The sequence below is a fragment of the Octopus sinensis genome, linkage group LG17 (genome assembly GCF_006345805.1).
Source record: "Octopus sinensis linkage group LG17, ASM634580v1, whole genome shotgun sequence".
Lineage (NCBI taxonomy): Eukaryota > Metazoa > Mollusca > Cephalopoda > Octopoda > Octopodidae > Octopus > Octopus sinensis.
Genome location: NC_043013.1, coordinates 2,114,652 through 2,134,346, shown reverse-complemented (window position 1 = coordinate 2,134,346; position 19,695 = coordinate 2,114,652). Strand labels below are relative to the sequence as shown.

General features: G+C 37.2%; 1 protein-coding gene across 1 annotated transcript in view; it reads left to right on the top strand.

The window, feature by feature from the left end:
• LOC115221005 (dynein beta chain, ciliary-like) overlaps positions 1-19,695 on the top strand; it is a 198,543-nt gene that overhangs the window by 101,266 nt on the left and 77,582 nt on the right. Inside the window, exons 37-45 of the mRNA XM_036510277.1 lie at positions 896-1,067; positions 4,384-4,569; positions 5,709-5,957; positions 9,397-9,605; positions 13,676-13,842; positions 15,342-15,492; positions 17,098-17,254; positions 18,528-18,632; positions 19,304-19,478. Of these exons, the coding sequence (XP_036366170.1) occupies positions 896-1,067; positions 4,384-4,569; positions 5,709-5,957; positions 9,397-9,605; positions 13,676-13,842; positions 15,342-15,492; positions 17,098-17,254; positions 18,528-18,632; positions 19,304-19,478 (1,571 nt within the window). The remainder of the gene's footprint in view (positions 1-895; positions 1,068-4,383; positions 4,570-5,708; positions 5,958-9,396; positions 9,606-13,675; positions 13,843-15,341; positions 15,493-17,097; positions 17,255-18,527; positions 18,633-19,303; positions 19,479-19,695) is intronic.

Here is a 19,695-nt window from a genome sequence, read left to right as displayed (position 1 = left end):
AAACAGGAAATGAACGAAGTCACTTGTGTAATAGTGTTGCTCATTTGCAATTATCATGGGATGTTAAGACAGGGACACACAAAAATACACCCACAGACACATGTGCACGCATGTATGCACACACACACACACACCACACACACACATACACACAAAGGTACATGACCTAGTGGTTAAGGTATTGTCCATGTGACTTCTAAATTGTGGGTTCGATTCCTGGTCTAGGTGGCATATTGTGTTCTTGAGCAAAACACTTCATTTCACTTTGCTCCACTCATCTGTAAATAGGTAACCTTTATTCAGGTGGGATATTGGCCTGCTTGCCTAGCCAGTGGGGTGACAACATTTGAAGGCTAACACAATGCGAAGTGCATTGTGACTAGCGATGTATAGCAACATCCAATAGTCTTGATACTATGATAAGCACACACACACACACACACACACACACACACATTTTTCAGTCATTTGACTGTGGCCATGCTGGAGCATCACTTTTAGTCGAAGAAATCGACCCCAGGAGTTATTCTTTGTAAGCCTAGTACTTTATTGGTTTCTTTTGCCAAACCACTAACTTATGGGAACATAAACACGATGGTGTGGGGACAAACACAGACATACAAACACACACACACACATATTGATATATATATATATATATGTATATACGACAGGTTTCTTTCAGTTTCCATCTACCAAATCCACTCCCAAGGCTTTGCTTGGCCCGTGGCTATAGTAGAAGACACTTGCCCATGGTGCCATGCAGTGGGACCAAACTTGGAACCATGTAGTTGGTAAGCAAGCTACTTACCCTCCATACACATATTGGGTTGAAAACCAAGTATAATTGATAACTGAAAGGTTTCTTTTTTGTTGTTTTTACTTTCCCATTCAGCAACCTCTGCTTATCAATTTCGTCTGTAAGTGAGTTTGATGCTATTCTTCGTCTCTGGTATAATGAGTGCTACTGGCACTTTGGTCGCAAAATGTCCACTTCTGTTGACTTTGAAAGATATCTGGAAACTGTGAAAAACTCCATTAGGAAATACTTAAACCACGGAATACAGGTAAATTGAAAGTCATTTTGTTTCACTTTCTTTAATTTTATATCATCTGTTAGAGTTGTACTCTATAAGTAGCTTCATCTCTGACTGTATGTTCTTTTCCACTAAGGCCCAAAATTTTGGGGGAGGGACCCAGTTGATTAGATTGACCCCAGTACACAAATGGTACTTCATTTATAGACCCCAAAAGGATGAAAGGCAAAGTTGAACTCAGAACATAAAGACAAACGAAATAACTCTAAGACAAATGAAATACCTCTAAGTCAGCTCTAAGATACCTGTAAGACAGCTCACTGCCTTGTCTGTTGAAACTGAAGCAGTTACATCAGGGGTGAAGAAATATGTTACCTATTTAAAAATACATCTTACCTTTCATCTTTTAGCTGTTTCAGTCATTGGACTATGGCTATGCTGGGGCATTACCTCAAAGATTTTAGTTGGACAAATGTACCCTGTATATATTTTTTAGTCTGGAACTTATTCTATCATCTCTCTTGCCAAAATACTAAGTTACAGGGATGTAAACAAACCAACACCAGTGGTCACACAGTAGTGGTGATGGTGACAAATGCACACACACACGCACAACAGGCTTCTTTCAATTTATGTCAACCAAATTCAGTCACAACAGTTTGGTTGGCTTGAGGCTATAGTAGAAGAGACTTGTCCAAGGTACAATGCAGTGGGACTGAACCTGAAACCCTGTGGTTGGGAAGTATGTCTTAGATGAGGAAGAGTAACACATAGGTCCATTGAAGAAGGGTCTCCAAAATTAGTTGGGTGATGAGAAAACACATCAAGGTATATGCGGGCTAGAAACATAGTCTGACTCTATGAAATAGAGTGGGCTCTGCTAAAGGTACAGAAGGCCCAGATGCTGGTGTTAAACAAGGTAATGATGGACTAAGCCAACCACCCAAGAGCAGGTTCATTCTCACAAAATCCCACCCAGTTTCCTTTCAATCCAATTTCACTTGAAACGTTTTGCTTGAACCAGGGTTACGTTAGAAGGCTCTTGCCCAAACTAAAAACCTGGAACTGCTTGAGTGCAAGCAAATTTCTTAACCATACATGTAGGAGTGGCTGTGTGGTAAGTAACTTGCTTACAAACAACATGGTTCCAGGCTCAGTCCCACTGCGTGGCACCTTGGGCAAGTGTCTTCTACTATTGCCTCGGGCCGACCAAAGCCTTGTGAGTGGATTTGGTAGATGGAAACTGAAAGAAGCCTGTCGTATATATCTATATATATATATATATATATATGGATGTGTGTGTGTATATGTTTGTGTGTTTGTGTTTGTCCACCCCACCCTCCCAACATCGCATGACAACCGATACTGGTGTGTTTACGTCCCCGTTACTTAGCGGTTCGACAAAAAGAGACCGATAGAATAAGTACAAGGCTTCCAAAGAATACATCCTGGGGTCGATTTGCTCGACTAAAATGCGGTGCTCTAGCATGGCCACAGTCAAATAACTGAAACAAGTAAAAGAGTAAAAAGAGTATACAACATTGTCTTACATTCAAGTCAGTCATTAATGAAATTGCTTGGCAATTATACTGCTTAGACTGATTAATTTCACTGAATAATTAATACTCATTAATATTAATCTGCTTATCTACCTATTATAGTCTTTAAAACTGTAATACTACTGAAATCTCATGTTTCTCCCGCAGACATATTTCTAAGTTACTTTATGATAATGGCTTAATTTGTAGAATTATATAACTCTCAGTAACATGAAAAATTGAGCAAAGAAAGTATACGTTTGCGATTATATAAGAGTTTGTATATGCTTCTATAGATGTGTATGTATGTGCATACATGTATGTGAAACAGTTTTACTGGTAGCTGATCTTTAAAGTTACAGACATGTCTAAGAATGCATATCACCATTTTACCTACACCATCATCATCATCATCATCATCATCATCGTTTAATGTCCACTTTCCATGCTAGCATGGGTTGGATGATTTGACTGAAGACTGGTAAACCAGATGGCTGCACCAGGCTCCAGTCTTGATCTGGCAAAGTTTCTACAGCTGGATGCCCTTCCTAACACCAAAGACTCAGAGAGTGTAGTGGGTGCTTTTATGTGCCACCGGCATGAGGGCCAGTCAGGCGGTACTAGCAATGGCCATGCTCAAATGGTGTTTTTTACATGCCACCTGCACAGGAGTCAATCCAGCGGCACTGGCAATGACCTCGCTTGAATGTTTTTTCACATGCCACCAGCACAAATGCCAGTAAGGTGACACTGGTAATGATCACGCTCGAATGGTACCTCTTATGTGCCACCAGCACGGAAGCCAGTCAGCTGCTCTGGCAACAGTCATGCTCAGATTGTGCTCTTAGCGCTCCACTAGCATGGATGCCAGTCATTGAATTTGAATATAGACATACACATATATCTACATACATATCTTCCTTATTTGCTTATCAACTTAACTACTTACATACCTAATTACCTGTCTGACTACTGTCTACCTTTTTGTCTGTCTGTCTGTCTGTCTGTCTGTGGTTGAAAACTCCACAGACATGCGTACCTTTAACATAGTTCACAAGGAGAATCAGTTCAACACAGAATGTGACAAGGCTGGCCCCCTTTGAATTACAGGTACTTTTTAACTTTTTGACAGTTGAGCAAACTGGAGCAATGTTAAATAAAGTGTCTTGCTCAACGACAGAACCCGCTGCTTGGAATTGAACTTATGATCTTAAGGTCATGAGCCAAAAATCTTAACCACTAAGCCACATACCTTCACACCTACATGTACATACAAACACACACATATACACATATGTACAAACATGATATATCTATAACTCTTTTTTTTACTCTTTTACTTGTTTCAGTCATTTGACTGTGGCCATGCTGGAGTACTGCTTTTAGTTGAGCAAATCGATCCCAGAACTTATTCTTTGTAAGCCTAGTACATATTCTATTGATCTCTCTTGCCGAACCGCTAAGTTACAGGGACATAAACACACCAGCATTGGTTGTCAAGCAATGTTGGGTGGGGGGACAAACACAGACACATAAACATATACACACACATATACATATATATATACATATATACGACAGGCTTCTTTCAGTTTCCGTCTATCAAATCTACTCACAAGGCTTTGTTCAGCCCAAGGCTATAGTAGAAGACACTTGCCCAAGGTGCCATGCAGTGGGACTGAAGCCAGAACTATGTGGTTCATCAGCAACCTACTTACCACACAGCCACTCCTGCGCCTAACAGATAACATTTTCTAACACGCATCATATTTCCTGTTATTATTATTGATTCCATTTTTGGTCTCCAGTCTGAACTTCCGACAATAACTGAAGCTTTAGTCTTCAGTAATCTCTTTGAAAGCGAGAATGGTAAAGTTGGAGCTGACAAGAAATATCAAATTGTAAATGACTATTCCACTATACGTCACTTATTATCCAAGACTGCTTCCGAATATAATAAATCTAACCAACCTCTGCAACTTCCACTTTACAATGTAAGTTTATTTTTATTTGCTGGAATTTTTAGTTTCTGTATTTTTAAGATTTTACTTCTTATAACTTGGTAGATGGCTTTTCAACAACCATTATATCATTTCCTAGATATTTCCTCCTATTTGTCTATCCCTATTTGTCTGTCTACCTATCATTACCATCTGATCAAATCTATCTAACCATCCATCTATCAACTGACCTACCTGCATCCCTGTTTATCTATTTATTTATTTGTTTATCTGTTTGTCTGTCAGTCTCCTACCTACCTGTCTGTCTGCCTATCATTATCACCTGAATCTATCTATTCATCTTTCAATCCATCCACCCATACATCTACCCACTAACCTACCTACTGACATCTCTGTCTCTCTCTCTCTCTCTCTCTCTCTCCTCTCTCTCACTTCTTTTCCTCCCTTCCCCTCTCTTTTTCTCTCTCTCAGAGAGTAGGATAGAATACCTCACAGCATTTGTCCCAGCTCTCTGCATCAGGGTTCAATTCTCACCGAATGCTTTGTGGTAGATATTTCAACTCTATGCTTTGAATTCAAATTTCACTGAGGCCAATTTTGCCTTAATTTCTTCTGAGGTCAATAAAAAAAAAAACTAATTCAGAGTAATGAACCAGTGAGACTTTTAGGACATAAGAACATATGTCCAAATCCCACCATGGCCTACTAAAGTGAAAGACTGAAACTGCTGCTTATTTTAATGCATCTGCTTTCCACGTTCAGAGGATTAATATATTTGGTATGATATGGATATGGATGTTATCAAATTAGGGGTTCTCAACCATCTTTTGTCTATGGACCCTTTTCACTACTGTTTTATTCTGGTGGACCCACATAAACCATTCGATGTTTAAATACTAGTTTTATAGAAACTTCTTTCACAATTCCTATTTTATTTCTGCACATTTACTTGTGTAGGTTGAACTATGTAAAATGTTAGAGAAAAAGATCTACCTGTTTCTTGAAATACATGCCAATACACACATCAAAGCAAAATTTTTTCAGGATCCTTAATTTACTATTTTGCTGTGTGAACTCCCAAAAATCTTATAAGGACCGTGATTGAGAACCACTTTTATAGAACTAGCCAATAATTTGTTAGTAATATGTATCGGTTTCATCTTCTTTGACAGGTAAATCTTGAGCTGATATGTCGAGTTTCCAGAACACTTTCCTGTTGTTCCGCCAAGGGTCCAACTCATATGGTTGTTGTGACAGAAGGTCTTTCTGGGAGCTTTTATGATGTTTTGTATTTATCAGCCTTTCTCACTGACTGGATACCTTTACACCTTCAGAAATGCTCAGCAAATATGAATTGTTTTCAACAGTCTCTCTTCTTGCGGAATCAGCTGATCAATATTTGTCAGCAGGCTGGATTGAAGGTAAGCTAGGTTACAAATATTTGGCAGGGGCTAATTTCAGTCCTATGTGTAAGAGATGAGGAATTATTTACATTATTTACATTTGACTGATATTTGTCCTCATCTTGTTTGTTGTTAACACAACATTTTGGCTGATATACCCTCCAGCCTTCATCAGGTGTCTTGGGGAAATTTTGAACCTACGGTATTTTTCAATGTTTTTATTAATATTATTATTATTATTATTATTATTATTATTATTATTATTATTATTATTATTATTATTATTATTATTATTGTTAATGTTCACGTCACTGCTTGGAATTGAACTCGGAATCTTGGGGTTAGTAGCACATGCTCTTAACCACTATGCAATAATAACATCGCAAAATACCTTAGGAATGAGAACCCAGGTTCGAAATTTCCCCTAGACACCTGAAGAAGGCTGGAGGGTATATCAGCCGAAATGTTGTTATTAACAACAAACAAGATGAGGACAAATATCCATCGAATGTAAATAATGTAAATAATGTACATAAGAAGCTAATTTGTTATTTATTTCTTTGTGGAAAGGCAGTGCACGGACAGAATCCTTAGCAAAATGCTTAGTGGCATTTCATCTATCTTCACGTGCTGAGTTCAAATTCTGCTGAGGTTCACTTTGCCTTTCATCCTTTCATGGTCAATAAAATAAGTACCAGTTGAACACTGGGGTCAATGTAATCAACTTGCTCCTCCTGCGAAATTGATGTCCATGGGCCAAAATCTGGAGCCATTATTTATTTGTTTGTGATGTATGGGCATTATGTGTGTTTGTATGTATGTGTGTTTGTATGTATGTGTGTTTGTATGTATGTGTGTTTGTGTGTTTGTATGTGTGTTTGTATGTGTGTTTGTATGTATGTGTGTTTGTATGTATGTGTGTTGGTATGTATGTGTGTTGGTATGTATGTGTGTTTGTATGTATGTGTGTTTGTGTGTTTGTATGTATGTGTTTGTATGTGTGTTTGTATGTGTGTTTGTATGTATGTGTGTTGGTATGTATGTGAGTGTATGCATATGCATATGTGTGTGTGTGTGTGTGTTTATTTGGATTGTTCATGTAAAAAAGTGGGGCTGTGCACACAGCCTTTGAAGGCTTTCCAAGACATGTTGCATAGTTGCAACTTGTTGCATAGTTGCAGAGATAAACATGCAGGAAATAAAATTTCAGTGGGTTGATATACTGTGAATGAAGGATTGTGCTTATTGGTTAGTGAATAGATTGGGGTGGATTAGGTGGCATGGATGCAACATGGATGATAACAGTGAGGGAATGTCTAAGTGGTAACAACTTGAGAGCAACAGCAGCAGCTGCTGAAGTTATTGTGGTGAGGGTAAAACCAAGGATAGGAGAAAGAGTGCATTTGTGAGCCAAAGGTTCCATTATTGTTATGACATGGGTATACACATCTGGTGTAAAATGGTATTACACAAATAAATAGTTGGCTGTGGTTATCTTAAAATAACCTATCACAGAAAATATATGTTAACACAGAATGCACTCCATACTACTGGAATGTAGGTATGATACTCAGGATTCACTGATCAACTACTAACTGTTAAACCAACACACATCGAACAAACACAGTAAACCAACACAGTCAAACTAACACCACTACCCTCAGACAGTTCACTCAGTTCTTATTTATAGTGATTGGTTAGTCCACCTTCAGTCATGTGGGGGTGTTCAGGATTCTCTCATAACAGTTGTTCAGTGACTTTGTGCCAATCATTAGAGCTGGAATGAATACCTCAAGGCATTTTTTACAGCACTCTAACCAATCGGTCAGCTCACAACAATGTGTGTATGCTACATACTACAAGCTATACATTATAGCTTGCTTTATATTCTTCATGGCTATATATCATAGCTGTTAGGGTATGAGGTTCATTATCCTAAGGTCATAAGTTCAATTCCCAATGGAGAGCATTGTGTCCTTGAGCAATACACTTTATTTCATGTTGCTCCAGTCCTCTCAGCTGGCAAAAATGAATAGTACCTGTATTTCAAAGGGGCCAGCCTAGTAACATTCTGTGTCATGCTGAATCTGCTTGAGAACTATGTTAAGAGTGTGGCTGTGTGGTAAGTAGCTTGCTTCCCAACCACATGGTTCTGGGTTCAGTCCTACTACATGGCACCTTGGGCAAGTGTCTTCTACTATAGACTCGGGCCGACCAAAGCCTTGTGAATGGATTTGGTAGACGGAAACTGAAAGAAGCCCATCGTATATATGTATATGTATATGTATATATATATATATATATATATATATATGTGTGTGTGTGTGTGTGTGTATGTGTGTCTGTGTTTGTGTGTCTGTGTTTGTGTGTCTGTGTTTGTCCCCCACAACATCGCTTGACAACCGATGCTGGTGTGTTTATGTCCCTGTAACTTAGCTGTTCAGCAAAAGAGGCCGATAGAATAAGTACTGGGCTTGCAAAGAATAAGTCCTGGTTTCGATTTGCTCGATTGAAGGCGGTGCTCCAGCATGGCCACAGTCACATGACTGAAACAAGTAAGAGAGTAAAAGAGTAAAAGAGTATGTCTGTGGGGCTCAGCTACTTGCATGTTAATTCCATGAGTTGGCTATTCCATTGATCAGACCGACTGGAACACTCAATGTCATACCTGAAAAGGTGCCTGTTATAAGTTATCACACATTTACTATATGTTTAGATATTCTTATATCTGTCCATTCATCTTCTTTGCCCCCTATTCCTGGAAGGTTCATGGATGTAGAATCCTCAGGTACATCCTCCATAGGGTCCTATCTGTTCCCTCTTGGACACTTGCTTTGGGATCTTGACACATGCAACTTTTGTGCTTACATACCATGACTCCCAAATATTGCAGGCTTATTGCTGGTTGTACAAGCATTAGGTGGAGGCATCATCATCATCATCAATATCTCCATTTAATGTCTGTTTTCCATGCTGACATAGGTTGGACAGCTTGACAGGAACTGGTACAGCCAAGGCCTGCACTAGGTTCCATGGTCTGATTTGGCTTGGTTTCTATAGCTAATGCCAACCATTCTAGAAAGTGTACTCGGTGCTTTTTATGTGGCACCAGCATCGATACTTTTTAAGTGGTTCCAGCACCAATGCTTTTTAAATGGTACCTTGGTTTTAGGATCTCAATACTGTTGTAGTGAGCAGGTCTTCTTGAGTACAGTAATATATTCTTAAAAATGGGCACCCTTTACCTATTGTCAGAATGCATTCCTTATTAACCCATATGACGAACAATGAAGTGTGATATTCTTTGAAACCCTTATCAAATTGCAGCATTTTATTCATGCCAAGCTTGTATTTGTATTGGACCTGCAATTATTTTTATATCCCTGTCCCATATTTTTCTACCCTTCTTAGGTCTCATTACAATATTTTATATGCGTGTTTATTATCTTTATTTCAGAACAAGAAAATTTTCCTTTTAGTAAAAGACAAAGATATCTGCAATGAAGAAATTCTTGAATTACTTTTGGAGTACATTGTTTATGGGAACCTGGATTACTTATTTTCTCAGGAACAGCAAGATAATATTGCCAGTTCTCTGAAAAATGATAAAAACCAGTTAGACTTCAAGAATTCCTCATTGGTAAACATGTGGCATCATTTTGTTAGGTAAAGTTTACCGAAAATATTTTGTTTTAATTATTTTATGAAGAATAGTGGATTTCATTATGGAGCACCATTGTGTCTGTGAGTGAGTGGTTCATTGCATTCATGACAAGGGAGCATCTGTGCAACTCGGGGAGAGCAAACATTACAGAGGATTGATGTTTACATCCCCGTAACTTAGTGGTTTGATAAAAGAGATTGATAGAATAAGTACTAGGCTTACAGAGAATAAGTCCTGGGGTCAATTTGTCCGACTAAATGTGGTGCTCCAGCATGGCTGCAGTCAAATGACTGAAACAAATAAAAGAATAAAAGAAATACCTATGTAGTTGGCATTAAGGAGGGCATCTAGATGTAGAAGCCATGCCAAAGCAGCAGACGGTAGGGCCTAGTGCAGTCTTCAGACTTGTCAGCTCCTGTCAAGCTGCCTAATTTATGCCTGCAAAGAAAGCAGATGCTACATGATGATGATGATGATGATATATGCATATGCTCTCACACACATCCACAAGCATATACACATATATACAAATTTCCCTTCCAAAGCTATTATAAAGGAGCCTTGTCTAAGGTAGAGGGTGATGAGAATCCAAAACCAAATGGTTGAGAAGTAAATCCTTTAACCATACAACTAAGATGGCATTGTCTGTGCTGAGGGTTTACTAAGAGGTAAAGATGTTCGTTTTGGATATTGAGAACCTTTCTGGTAAAGATAAAAATCAATTATTTCATAAGGATAGGAATTAATCATTTGTAAATTACCAAATCTTCATATTTAGGTTGAGCAAATAAAAAAAACGAGACATTAACAAATTTCAGTTCTTACAATACAATATGTGTGTGTGTGTATATATATATATATATATATACACACCCACATATTCATATGCATGCACAAACACATACACATACGTATATATATGTATGTGTGTTGGTAATATGTGGTTTTATTCAGCATGACTAAAATTAACATTAACAATAGACGTTCTGAGTGCTCAGATAGGTGTGCCACCAATATTCCAGTTTGAACATCAGTTGAAATTGTGGTTATGTGATTGTCTTGCTCAAAACGGCTAGAGGTAGCTTCCCTTTGAGTCACTATGTATGTATGCATGTATGTACATGTGTCTATGTACATGTGTCTATGTACATGTATATATGTGTGTGTGTGTGTGTGTGGTGTGTGTGTGTGTGTATATATATATATATGTGTGTGTTGTGTGTGTGTGTGTGTGTATGTATATATATGTGTGTGTGTGTGTGTGTGTGTGTATGTATGCATATATATATGTGTATATCTATATATATATATGTGTATGTATGCATATGTGTATGTGTGTGTGTATATATATATATATTATATATATATATAATATATATATATATATATATATATATATATATATATATATGTATATATCTGTGTGCGTGTATATATATATATATGTGTGTGTATATATGCATATATATATGTGTATATATATATGTGTATGTATGTTTGCATATATATATGTATTTGTGTTTGCATATATATATATGTTTATATATATGTATGTATGCATATATATATATGTATATATATACATACATACTTACCTACATATATATATATTGTTTAGGTTTAGTCGCTTTAAATGGAGCATATATTATTGTAAAAAATATATAATTATAGTTATTATATATATATATATATATATACATATAGTTAAATAAGATTCAGGTAGAAACCTTATAGAATGCTATACAAAGCTTGTCCACAACTGTTGGCTATTTGATGCCATCATGCAGTGGGAATACTTCTGTTGCTGAATACAAGGGGGTGCTGAAATGTTCCTGGCTTTGGTTAAAAGAAAATACAAGAGGATCAGTTAATCATGATTTTACTCATCATATTCCCCGCTCAGATACATACACTCATTGCAGTGGTCTTTCAGTTTACTCTAAACTCTGTAAAAGAACTCGGAAGGTTTGGCCTCCATCCAGGCCTTTCACAATACCCTGAAAGCCAGGAACTTTCCAGCACCACCACCCCTTATATACGTGGGTAATTTCATAGTATCTGTAGAGTTTATCTTTATATATATAAAACTGAAAATGTGTGTCTGTCTGTCTGTTTGTCTGTTTGTCTGTATGTTTCCCTAAAACTTGAGAACTACACAACTAATTTCATTCAAATTTTATACATGCCTTACTTAGGGTCCGGGGAGTGTCATCGGCAAAAAAATTTTTTAACTTTTTGCCTAGGGTGAGCCCACAGCAATATCAAATCTTCTCCACTACGATTCCGTAAAACTTGAGAACTACACAACCAATTCCATTCAAATTTTACACATGCCTTACTTAGGGTCCATGTAGTTTCATGGGGAAAAAAATGTTCAACTTCTTGCCTAGAGCAAGCCCATAGCAATATCATATCTTCTCCACTATTTCAGTATTACGTGTTAAAAGTGAAACAAAAACATTTCTCTATTTTATGTCAGATACTTTCACTTTAACAATAAAAATAATAATAACAATTGAATTATATGTAGTAAGTAATAATTAAAATCAAACTAAAGTAACATGACAAAGGTAAAAATAGCAATTGGTATAAAATTGCATCAATGATTGAACTTGAATTGTCCAGATGGATAATAAAAAATTAAATTAAAGAAAAGACTATTGTCTATAAAGTATACAATGTACTGAAAAAAGAAGATTTGAACACATGGAGGAAAGCACCTTCGAAAAGTGTCTTGGTGCGACTATGAAAGGTAAATTTGCCACAATAGAAGCAAGGTTCAAGTCAACGGAGCGTGCAAGGGAGTACTCGACTCGAACTTGCAAAGTGGAAATATTTTATTTTTACCTTTATATCTGGGACGTAGGACGTCCCAGAAAAAAAGTTTTAATGCCCCCCCCCCCCCCGAAGTAGAGGTAGGCTGGATTGTAGCCACACTTCTATACAAGAGGGAGGACAAGATACAATTGATCGAAATTACAAGAGACAGGCTAACAATTCCAGTCTGTTATATATTTTGAGTATTGTTATCACTAGCAATATCAAGATATAACTGTATTTTGTATTTTATGCGTAGATGTATATATATAGATGTACATGTAATATGTACACATATATCATCATCATCATCATCATCATCGTTTAACGTCCGCTTTCCATGCTAGCATGGGTTGGACGGTTCAACTGGGGTCTGGCAAGCCCGAAGGCTGCACCAGGCCAGTCAGATCTGGCAGTGTTTCTACAGCTGGATGCCCTTCCTAACGCCAACCACTCCGAGAGTATAGTGGGTGATTTTATGTGCCACCGACACAGGTGCCAGACGAGGCTGGCAGACGGCCACGCTTGGATGGTGTTTTTTATGTGCCACCAACACAGGTGCCAGACGAGGCTATATACATGCACTAGCACTATGACCTGGCAACGACGGGTCTTTAATGCTAGTATAAATATAAAAATGATAGAAAATTAAATGAACAAAATTCTCCATTTAGAATCACATGTGATTTTAAATGACGTTGTTCATTCCATTTTGTATCATTTTTCTTTTCATAAATGTGCATGTGTGTGTGTGTGTGTGTGTGTGTGTGTGTACATGTATTATCATCATTTAATGTTTGTTTTCCATGCTAGCATGTATGTATCTATATGAATGTGTATACACGCATGTATTAAGTTTTATGGCTGTTATCTTGAAACCACAAAGTATAAGTGTTTTTAACACACATATAGTTCGTTATCTGATATTTTTATTATCTCACTTCACATTAATTTATTTGAGAAAATCAAGAAGAACCATTAAGTCTTTGCTGTAAATGCGCATTAATTTGAAGTAAGCGTAGAAGTTCTGATTTAATTAAACATCAAAGTTTAATTAAATCAAGAAATGATTTAATTATTTTGATATTGTTTTGTGTTCTCTGTGAGATAATACATCTACAATAAATATGGTTATTTTAATTTCCAGTACAATATCTTGTGTTATAATATTGTTATTACTTTTATAATTATGTTATTACTTAAGATTGTTATTACCTGTATAATAATGTTGTAATAATGTTGTTATTATCTTTAGAAACCTAGAAAGAAACCTGAAGGTTTGTTTAGTATTCACCAACAGAAGTAAGGATTACCAGAAGTGGTGCTGTAAATTTTCAGCATTGGTGAAAAATACAAATTTTATTTGGTTATCAAACTGGGCGAGAAAGGAATTGGTTGAAAATGCTATGTATCATGTTAATGGTTAGTATTACAATATTTAATTCACACACACACATCTGCACATGCATACACATGTACACACACACACACACACACACACACACACACACTGATATACTCTTTTACTCTTTACTCTTTTACTTGTTTCAGTCTTTTGACTGCGGCCATGCTGGAGCACCGCCTTTTAGTCGAGCAAATCGACCCCGGGACTTATTCTTTGTAAGCCCAGTACTTATTCTATCGGTCTCTTTTGCCGAACCGCTAAGTGACGGGGACGTAAACACACCAGCATCGGTTGTCAAGCATTGCTAGGGGGACAAACACAGACACACAACATACACACACACACACACACACACGTATATATCTATACATATATACGACAGGCTTCTTTCAGTTTCTGTCTACCAAATCCACTCACAAGGCATTGGTCGGCCCGAGGCTATAGCAGAAGACACTTGCCCAAGATGCCACGCAGTGGGACTGAACCCGGAACCATGTGGCTGGTAGGCAAGCTACTTACCACACAGCCACTCCTGCGCCTATATACAAATATATGCACATATCAACTTGCAGTACTTACTTTTAAAGTCTGGTCTTTATTCCATCAGCCTCTTTGTCAAATTGCTGAGTTACAAGGATGTAAACAAACCAACACTGGTTGTCAGGCGGTTGTTGTAACAACAAACACTAACATATCCCCCCCACACACACACACACATATGGAATGAGTCTCCACACAGTTTCGATTTACCAAATTCACTCACGGAATTGGTAGGCCCAAGGCTAGAGTAGAAGACACTTGCCCTAGGTTCTGCTCTGTGGGACTGAACCCGAGACCACATGCTTGCAAAGTGATCTTCTTTACCACACAGCCATGCCTGCTTCTGCATTATTTCTGTCTGTTATGTATCATTCACAAATATTGGTTAGTTAGTGACTATAATGGAAAACAAGGTGCCACACGGTGGGATTGAACATGGAATCAGGTGGATGCAACAAAACCAGGCTTCAGTCTATGATATTTTCATTCTCATATTCTTTTACTTGTTTCAGTCATTTGACTGCAGCCATGCTGGAGCACCACCTTGAAGGGTTTTCAGTCGAACAAATCGACCCCAGGACTTATATCTTAAGTCTAGTAGTTATTCTATCAGTCTCTTTTGCTGAACTGCTAGGTTACAGGAACATAAATACACCAACACCAGTTGTCAAGCAGTGATGGTGGACAAACAAACTCACACACACACACAAACACACACACACATATATATATATATATATATATATATATATTATATATATATATATATACATATACGATGGGCTTCTTTCAATTTCCATCTACCAAATCCACTTACAAGGCTTTGGTTGGCCTGAAGCTATAGTAGAAGATACTTGCCCAAGGTGCCACACAGTGGAACTGAACCTGAAACCATGTGTTCAGGAAGCAAGCTTCTTACCACACAGTCACTCCTATATTATATAATGATATTTCTTATGTTAATATTTGTAAGCAGAACTGACTTGGCTCTCAGTGAAGCAGCAAGAAAATGCCTGCCATTTACTCGCTTCCATGCACAGTTCCCTTCAACAATTACTGGTACAGGTGAAAGAGGTGGATTCATTTATTTACTGCAGCAATACAACATACCAAACTTTTGTACAGAAGTGAGTATATGTTTCTTTATATATTACCTATTTTATATCAACCACCACTACCACCATCCACTACAACAACTACTACTACTACTACTAGTAGTAGTAGTGTTTTGGTGGTATGGGTAGGTGGGGGGAATGTCCTTGATTGCGTTGGTGGTACCAAGTTGTTGCTTGTGATCATTGTAGTGATGGTGATGATGATTATCTCAAGAGGCAGAGGCCATTTTTATAAGTCAAGGATTTATATATTGTGTGTTATTTGACATGTCTGTATCTGTCGTCTATGTAATTCAAATACGTACCACTGGCAACTTTGAGTCACTTCTTTGAGTTCAATTTTGCTTAAATTTTGCAAATTACGTGGGCCATAAATGCTTTCTACTCTTTTTATTTTTTTTTTTGTAATAAGGCTTAAGTCTTTTGGTTACTGGAGTTGAGGTTGGGTAATTGTAATGATGACATCTAATGAGACGGAAACATGTCTCCATGAATGTCCGCTTACTCTTTATAATAATCCTGTCTTTTCTTTAATGTCATGTCAATTTTGGAGAAATCTTTAAACATGAGATTATCCCTGTTTCTTAAGTGGAGCTGTTTTTAATTGCCATTTGGTAATTATAACATATCCTCTTGTGATGGAGATAATTTTATGAAATCAAGAATCTAATAAATCAAAAATACAATTATATTTGATATACATGGATTTCCCTGACAAAATTCTGTGCTGCATATATATATATATATATATATATATATATATATATATATATATATATATATATATGTATATATATATATATATATATATATATATATATATATATATATATATATATATATATATATATATATATATATATGCCACACAGAATTTTGTCAGGGAAAAGGTTGCGGTTTCAAAGCGATGAAAATATTTTGAGAAATTAAATTTAAATGTTGAAGTGAATCCAACGCGTTTTGTGTGCTTTTAAATGGTTTATAAACACCTTCCACACTGCAATTGATTATATACATACACACACACACACACACACACACACACACACACACACACACACACACACACATATATATATAATCATTATTATTATGGTCTGGCTTCAACCAGGCTGCAGCAACAAAGTCCACCTGCTACACTTCTCAATCCAGCATCACTGCTCCAAGGTTTTGAATATATTCCAGGCCAGTTTCTGCAGTCATATTATCAATATAAGGCTGACAACATCTTCTTACATCACCATGAAGTGGGTTCCAGAAGACTAATTTGGATGCTTCAGTTCAGGGTGGCACATGCAGATAGTTGCAGCTGCCTTTGCCTGATCTTCTCACTAACTTTTGGCAGGTCTCCTTGAAGACATTCATTTGTCCTATGTTGATGCCATTTCATATTTGGGGCCATTTGTAGCGTCCTTGAGTAGCAGCCATCTAGCTCCTTTGATTTTATATAAATGTTATTGAATATGACAAGTGTCTGAAGAAGAGTGGAGAGTACTATGGCTGGAATAGTGACCGTAACAACCAAGATGATGACGCTAGTCTTAATATGTCTGTCTGTAATACAGTACAGATATTCACATATTTATCCTAAATCATAAGTTGTTACCCTCTTCACAGGTTTGTTGATTTGGCTATGAAACGATATCTCCTGGTTTCTTCTGACCATTCCCGATGTCTGTCACTTCATCATCAACTTAGTGAGGTGGAACAGGAAGTTTCCAGCATCGATCAACTGAGAGAACATACATCAATGTTAATAGAGCAATGCCAATTAGTAAGTTTGTTTTGTAATCTGACAATAACACTGTATAACATGGTTTTGTTCCTCTGGTTTGTGGGTTCTTATCAAACTATCCAACCCCTACCAGTATAGAAAAAGGGGAAAAGGGACATTAATGATTATGATAGCAGTAAGACAATTAATTAGAAGAATCTTTAAAGAAACTGAAAAATTGCTCTGAAGTATTTGCTCTGATGCTTTACATTCTAAGTTCAAACCCTACCATGGCCTACATGGGTGACAAAATCAGTTGATTGTCTTTTTTAACACAATCTACTTTGGATGTCTTTAGAAGATCCCAGTTTGTGGCAATCATTCAAGCTTGATCTTCTGGTTTGAAAATACTTTCCACATTCCCTCCTACCACACCTAGTGGCTATAAAAAGGATTCTGACCCCTGCCTTCCCTCATGATTAAGCAAGAGAAAATGAGTAATTAGTAGCAGGCTCTAGTAATTAATAGTGTTTCCAATTTTGGCAAAAGACTGTCAAAAATGAAGTAGGTGGGGGAGGGAGTAAGTGGATTACGTCAACCCCAGTACTCTACTGATATTTCCTTTTATCAACTCAGGAAGAATGCTGTAAGGCTAAGTTGACCTTGGTGGAATTTGAACTTAGAACATAATGAATCATAAGAAATGCTGCTAGACATTTTGTCTGATGTGCGAACGATTCTACCAGCTCACCTCCTTGCTCTTTATATTTTTTTTTTGCTGCTTTTGTGGATTCCCATGGCTCTCACCATCCGATTCCATTATTATGAATTTGTATTGGGAGCTTGAGTCATAGTGAATCGTTCATTAGCTGATTATGCAACCGTGGATGCATTACAGTTCATCTCTTGATAGAGCTTGGTGATCCTGACTGTTGATCTTCTGGGATCCCTCTGCTCAGCATCAGCGCAAGAAGCACCATTGGCTCAGTTGAGCTCATCTGCTACTTCTTTACATTCCGCCACACTGCAGTCCCATGACTTTACTGCATCTCTGGCAGGGTAGCTGAATGGGTGCTATGCTTTGCCAAAGGACAGCCCATAACTATGCAGAGCACAGTTGTCACTCTGTGGGGTATTTTCAAAGCACCCTTATACCAAATACCTAACTCTAGTAATTAATAATAATGACTAATTTTATAAATTACAACAATTTCATTCCAAGTAAATACAGCCAAGCAGAAAATATTGATCTCTCCTCGATACAAAACATTGGAAAGGAGCAAATGAAAAATATATTTTCTTTCTAAAGTCAGTGCTATTATTTCTTTGCCAGAATTCTAGAATGTTGCTGCAACAAATTGGTCAAAATGGCACAATTATTAAACAACAGGAAAATTTTGTGTGTTTACAGAAGAAGGCAATATATAAATTAAGGAAGGTTTGTATGTTAATTAACAGTAATCAGTGATGTAAATTATGGCTAGAGCATTCCCTGGTTGTGTGAAGTGGATGACGTAAAAAAAGAAATCTTTTAGAAAACCTAACAATCTGTCTGTAAAGAATTGTCTTTAGAGTGAATTGTTTTGTTTGGTTATGTGTGTGTGTGTGAAGGTACATGGCTCAGTGGTTAGATCTTAGGGTTTACAATTGTGAGGCTGTGAGTTAGATTCTTAGATGCTGCTGTTTGTTGTGTTCTTGATCAAGAACACTTTTTTTGATGTTACTCCTGTTCCCTCATCTGTAGAAATGAGTTGCAACATCACTGGTGCCAAGCTGTATCGGCCTTTGTGTTTGCTACCCACCAATGCTTGACAACTGGTGTCAGTCCATTTACATCCCTTAACCTAATGATTTGGCAGAAGTATCAAGCTTTAAAAAATCATAAAAAGTACTGAGGCTGATTTGTTCAACAGAACCCTTCATGACGGTGCCCCAGCATGGCCGCAGGCTAATGACTGAATGAAGTGAAACATTACAATAAAGACATTGAACTGAGGATATACATTAAAAGTAATTTTTGTTATATTTCATGAGATTCTAAGTTCCTAGACCCCTAATGTCCTAAAGGTCTCATTATGTCAGTTAACTCTTGTGATATTTCTTTGTCAGTCACTGCCAGAATTCCAAACTGCTCACCAGAGAGCTGTCTTCAAAACTGTCCAGATAGTTGTAGACACCAAGAAGTTAGTGGAATCACTAAATGTTGAAGAACTTGGTCAGTTAAAAGTGATGCCCAAACCTGTCCAGGAAATTGTAGATATTTTTGCAGCAATTATAATAATTGGTGAGTACTGTGATGATAATGTTGTGTGATAGAAAAATGTTTTGTAATATATTGGCTTGTCCGGAAAGTTCATGCCGATTTATTGTAGTTTACTTTTCGACTTATTTTAGAACATGGTTGAGTCCGTAAAATAGGATTTGACTACACCTCCATTTAGAGCACAGTTTTTGTGGAAGAAAGTTCATGTTCCTATAACCTGTGTTAATTTTGTAACCCT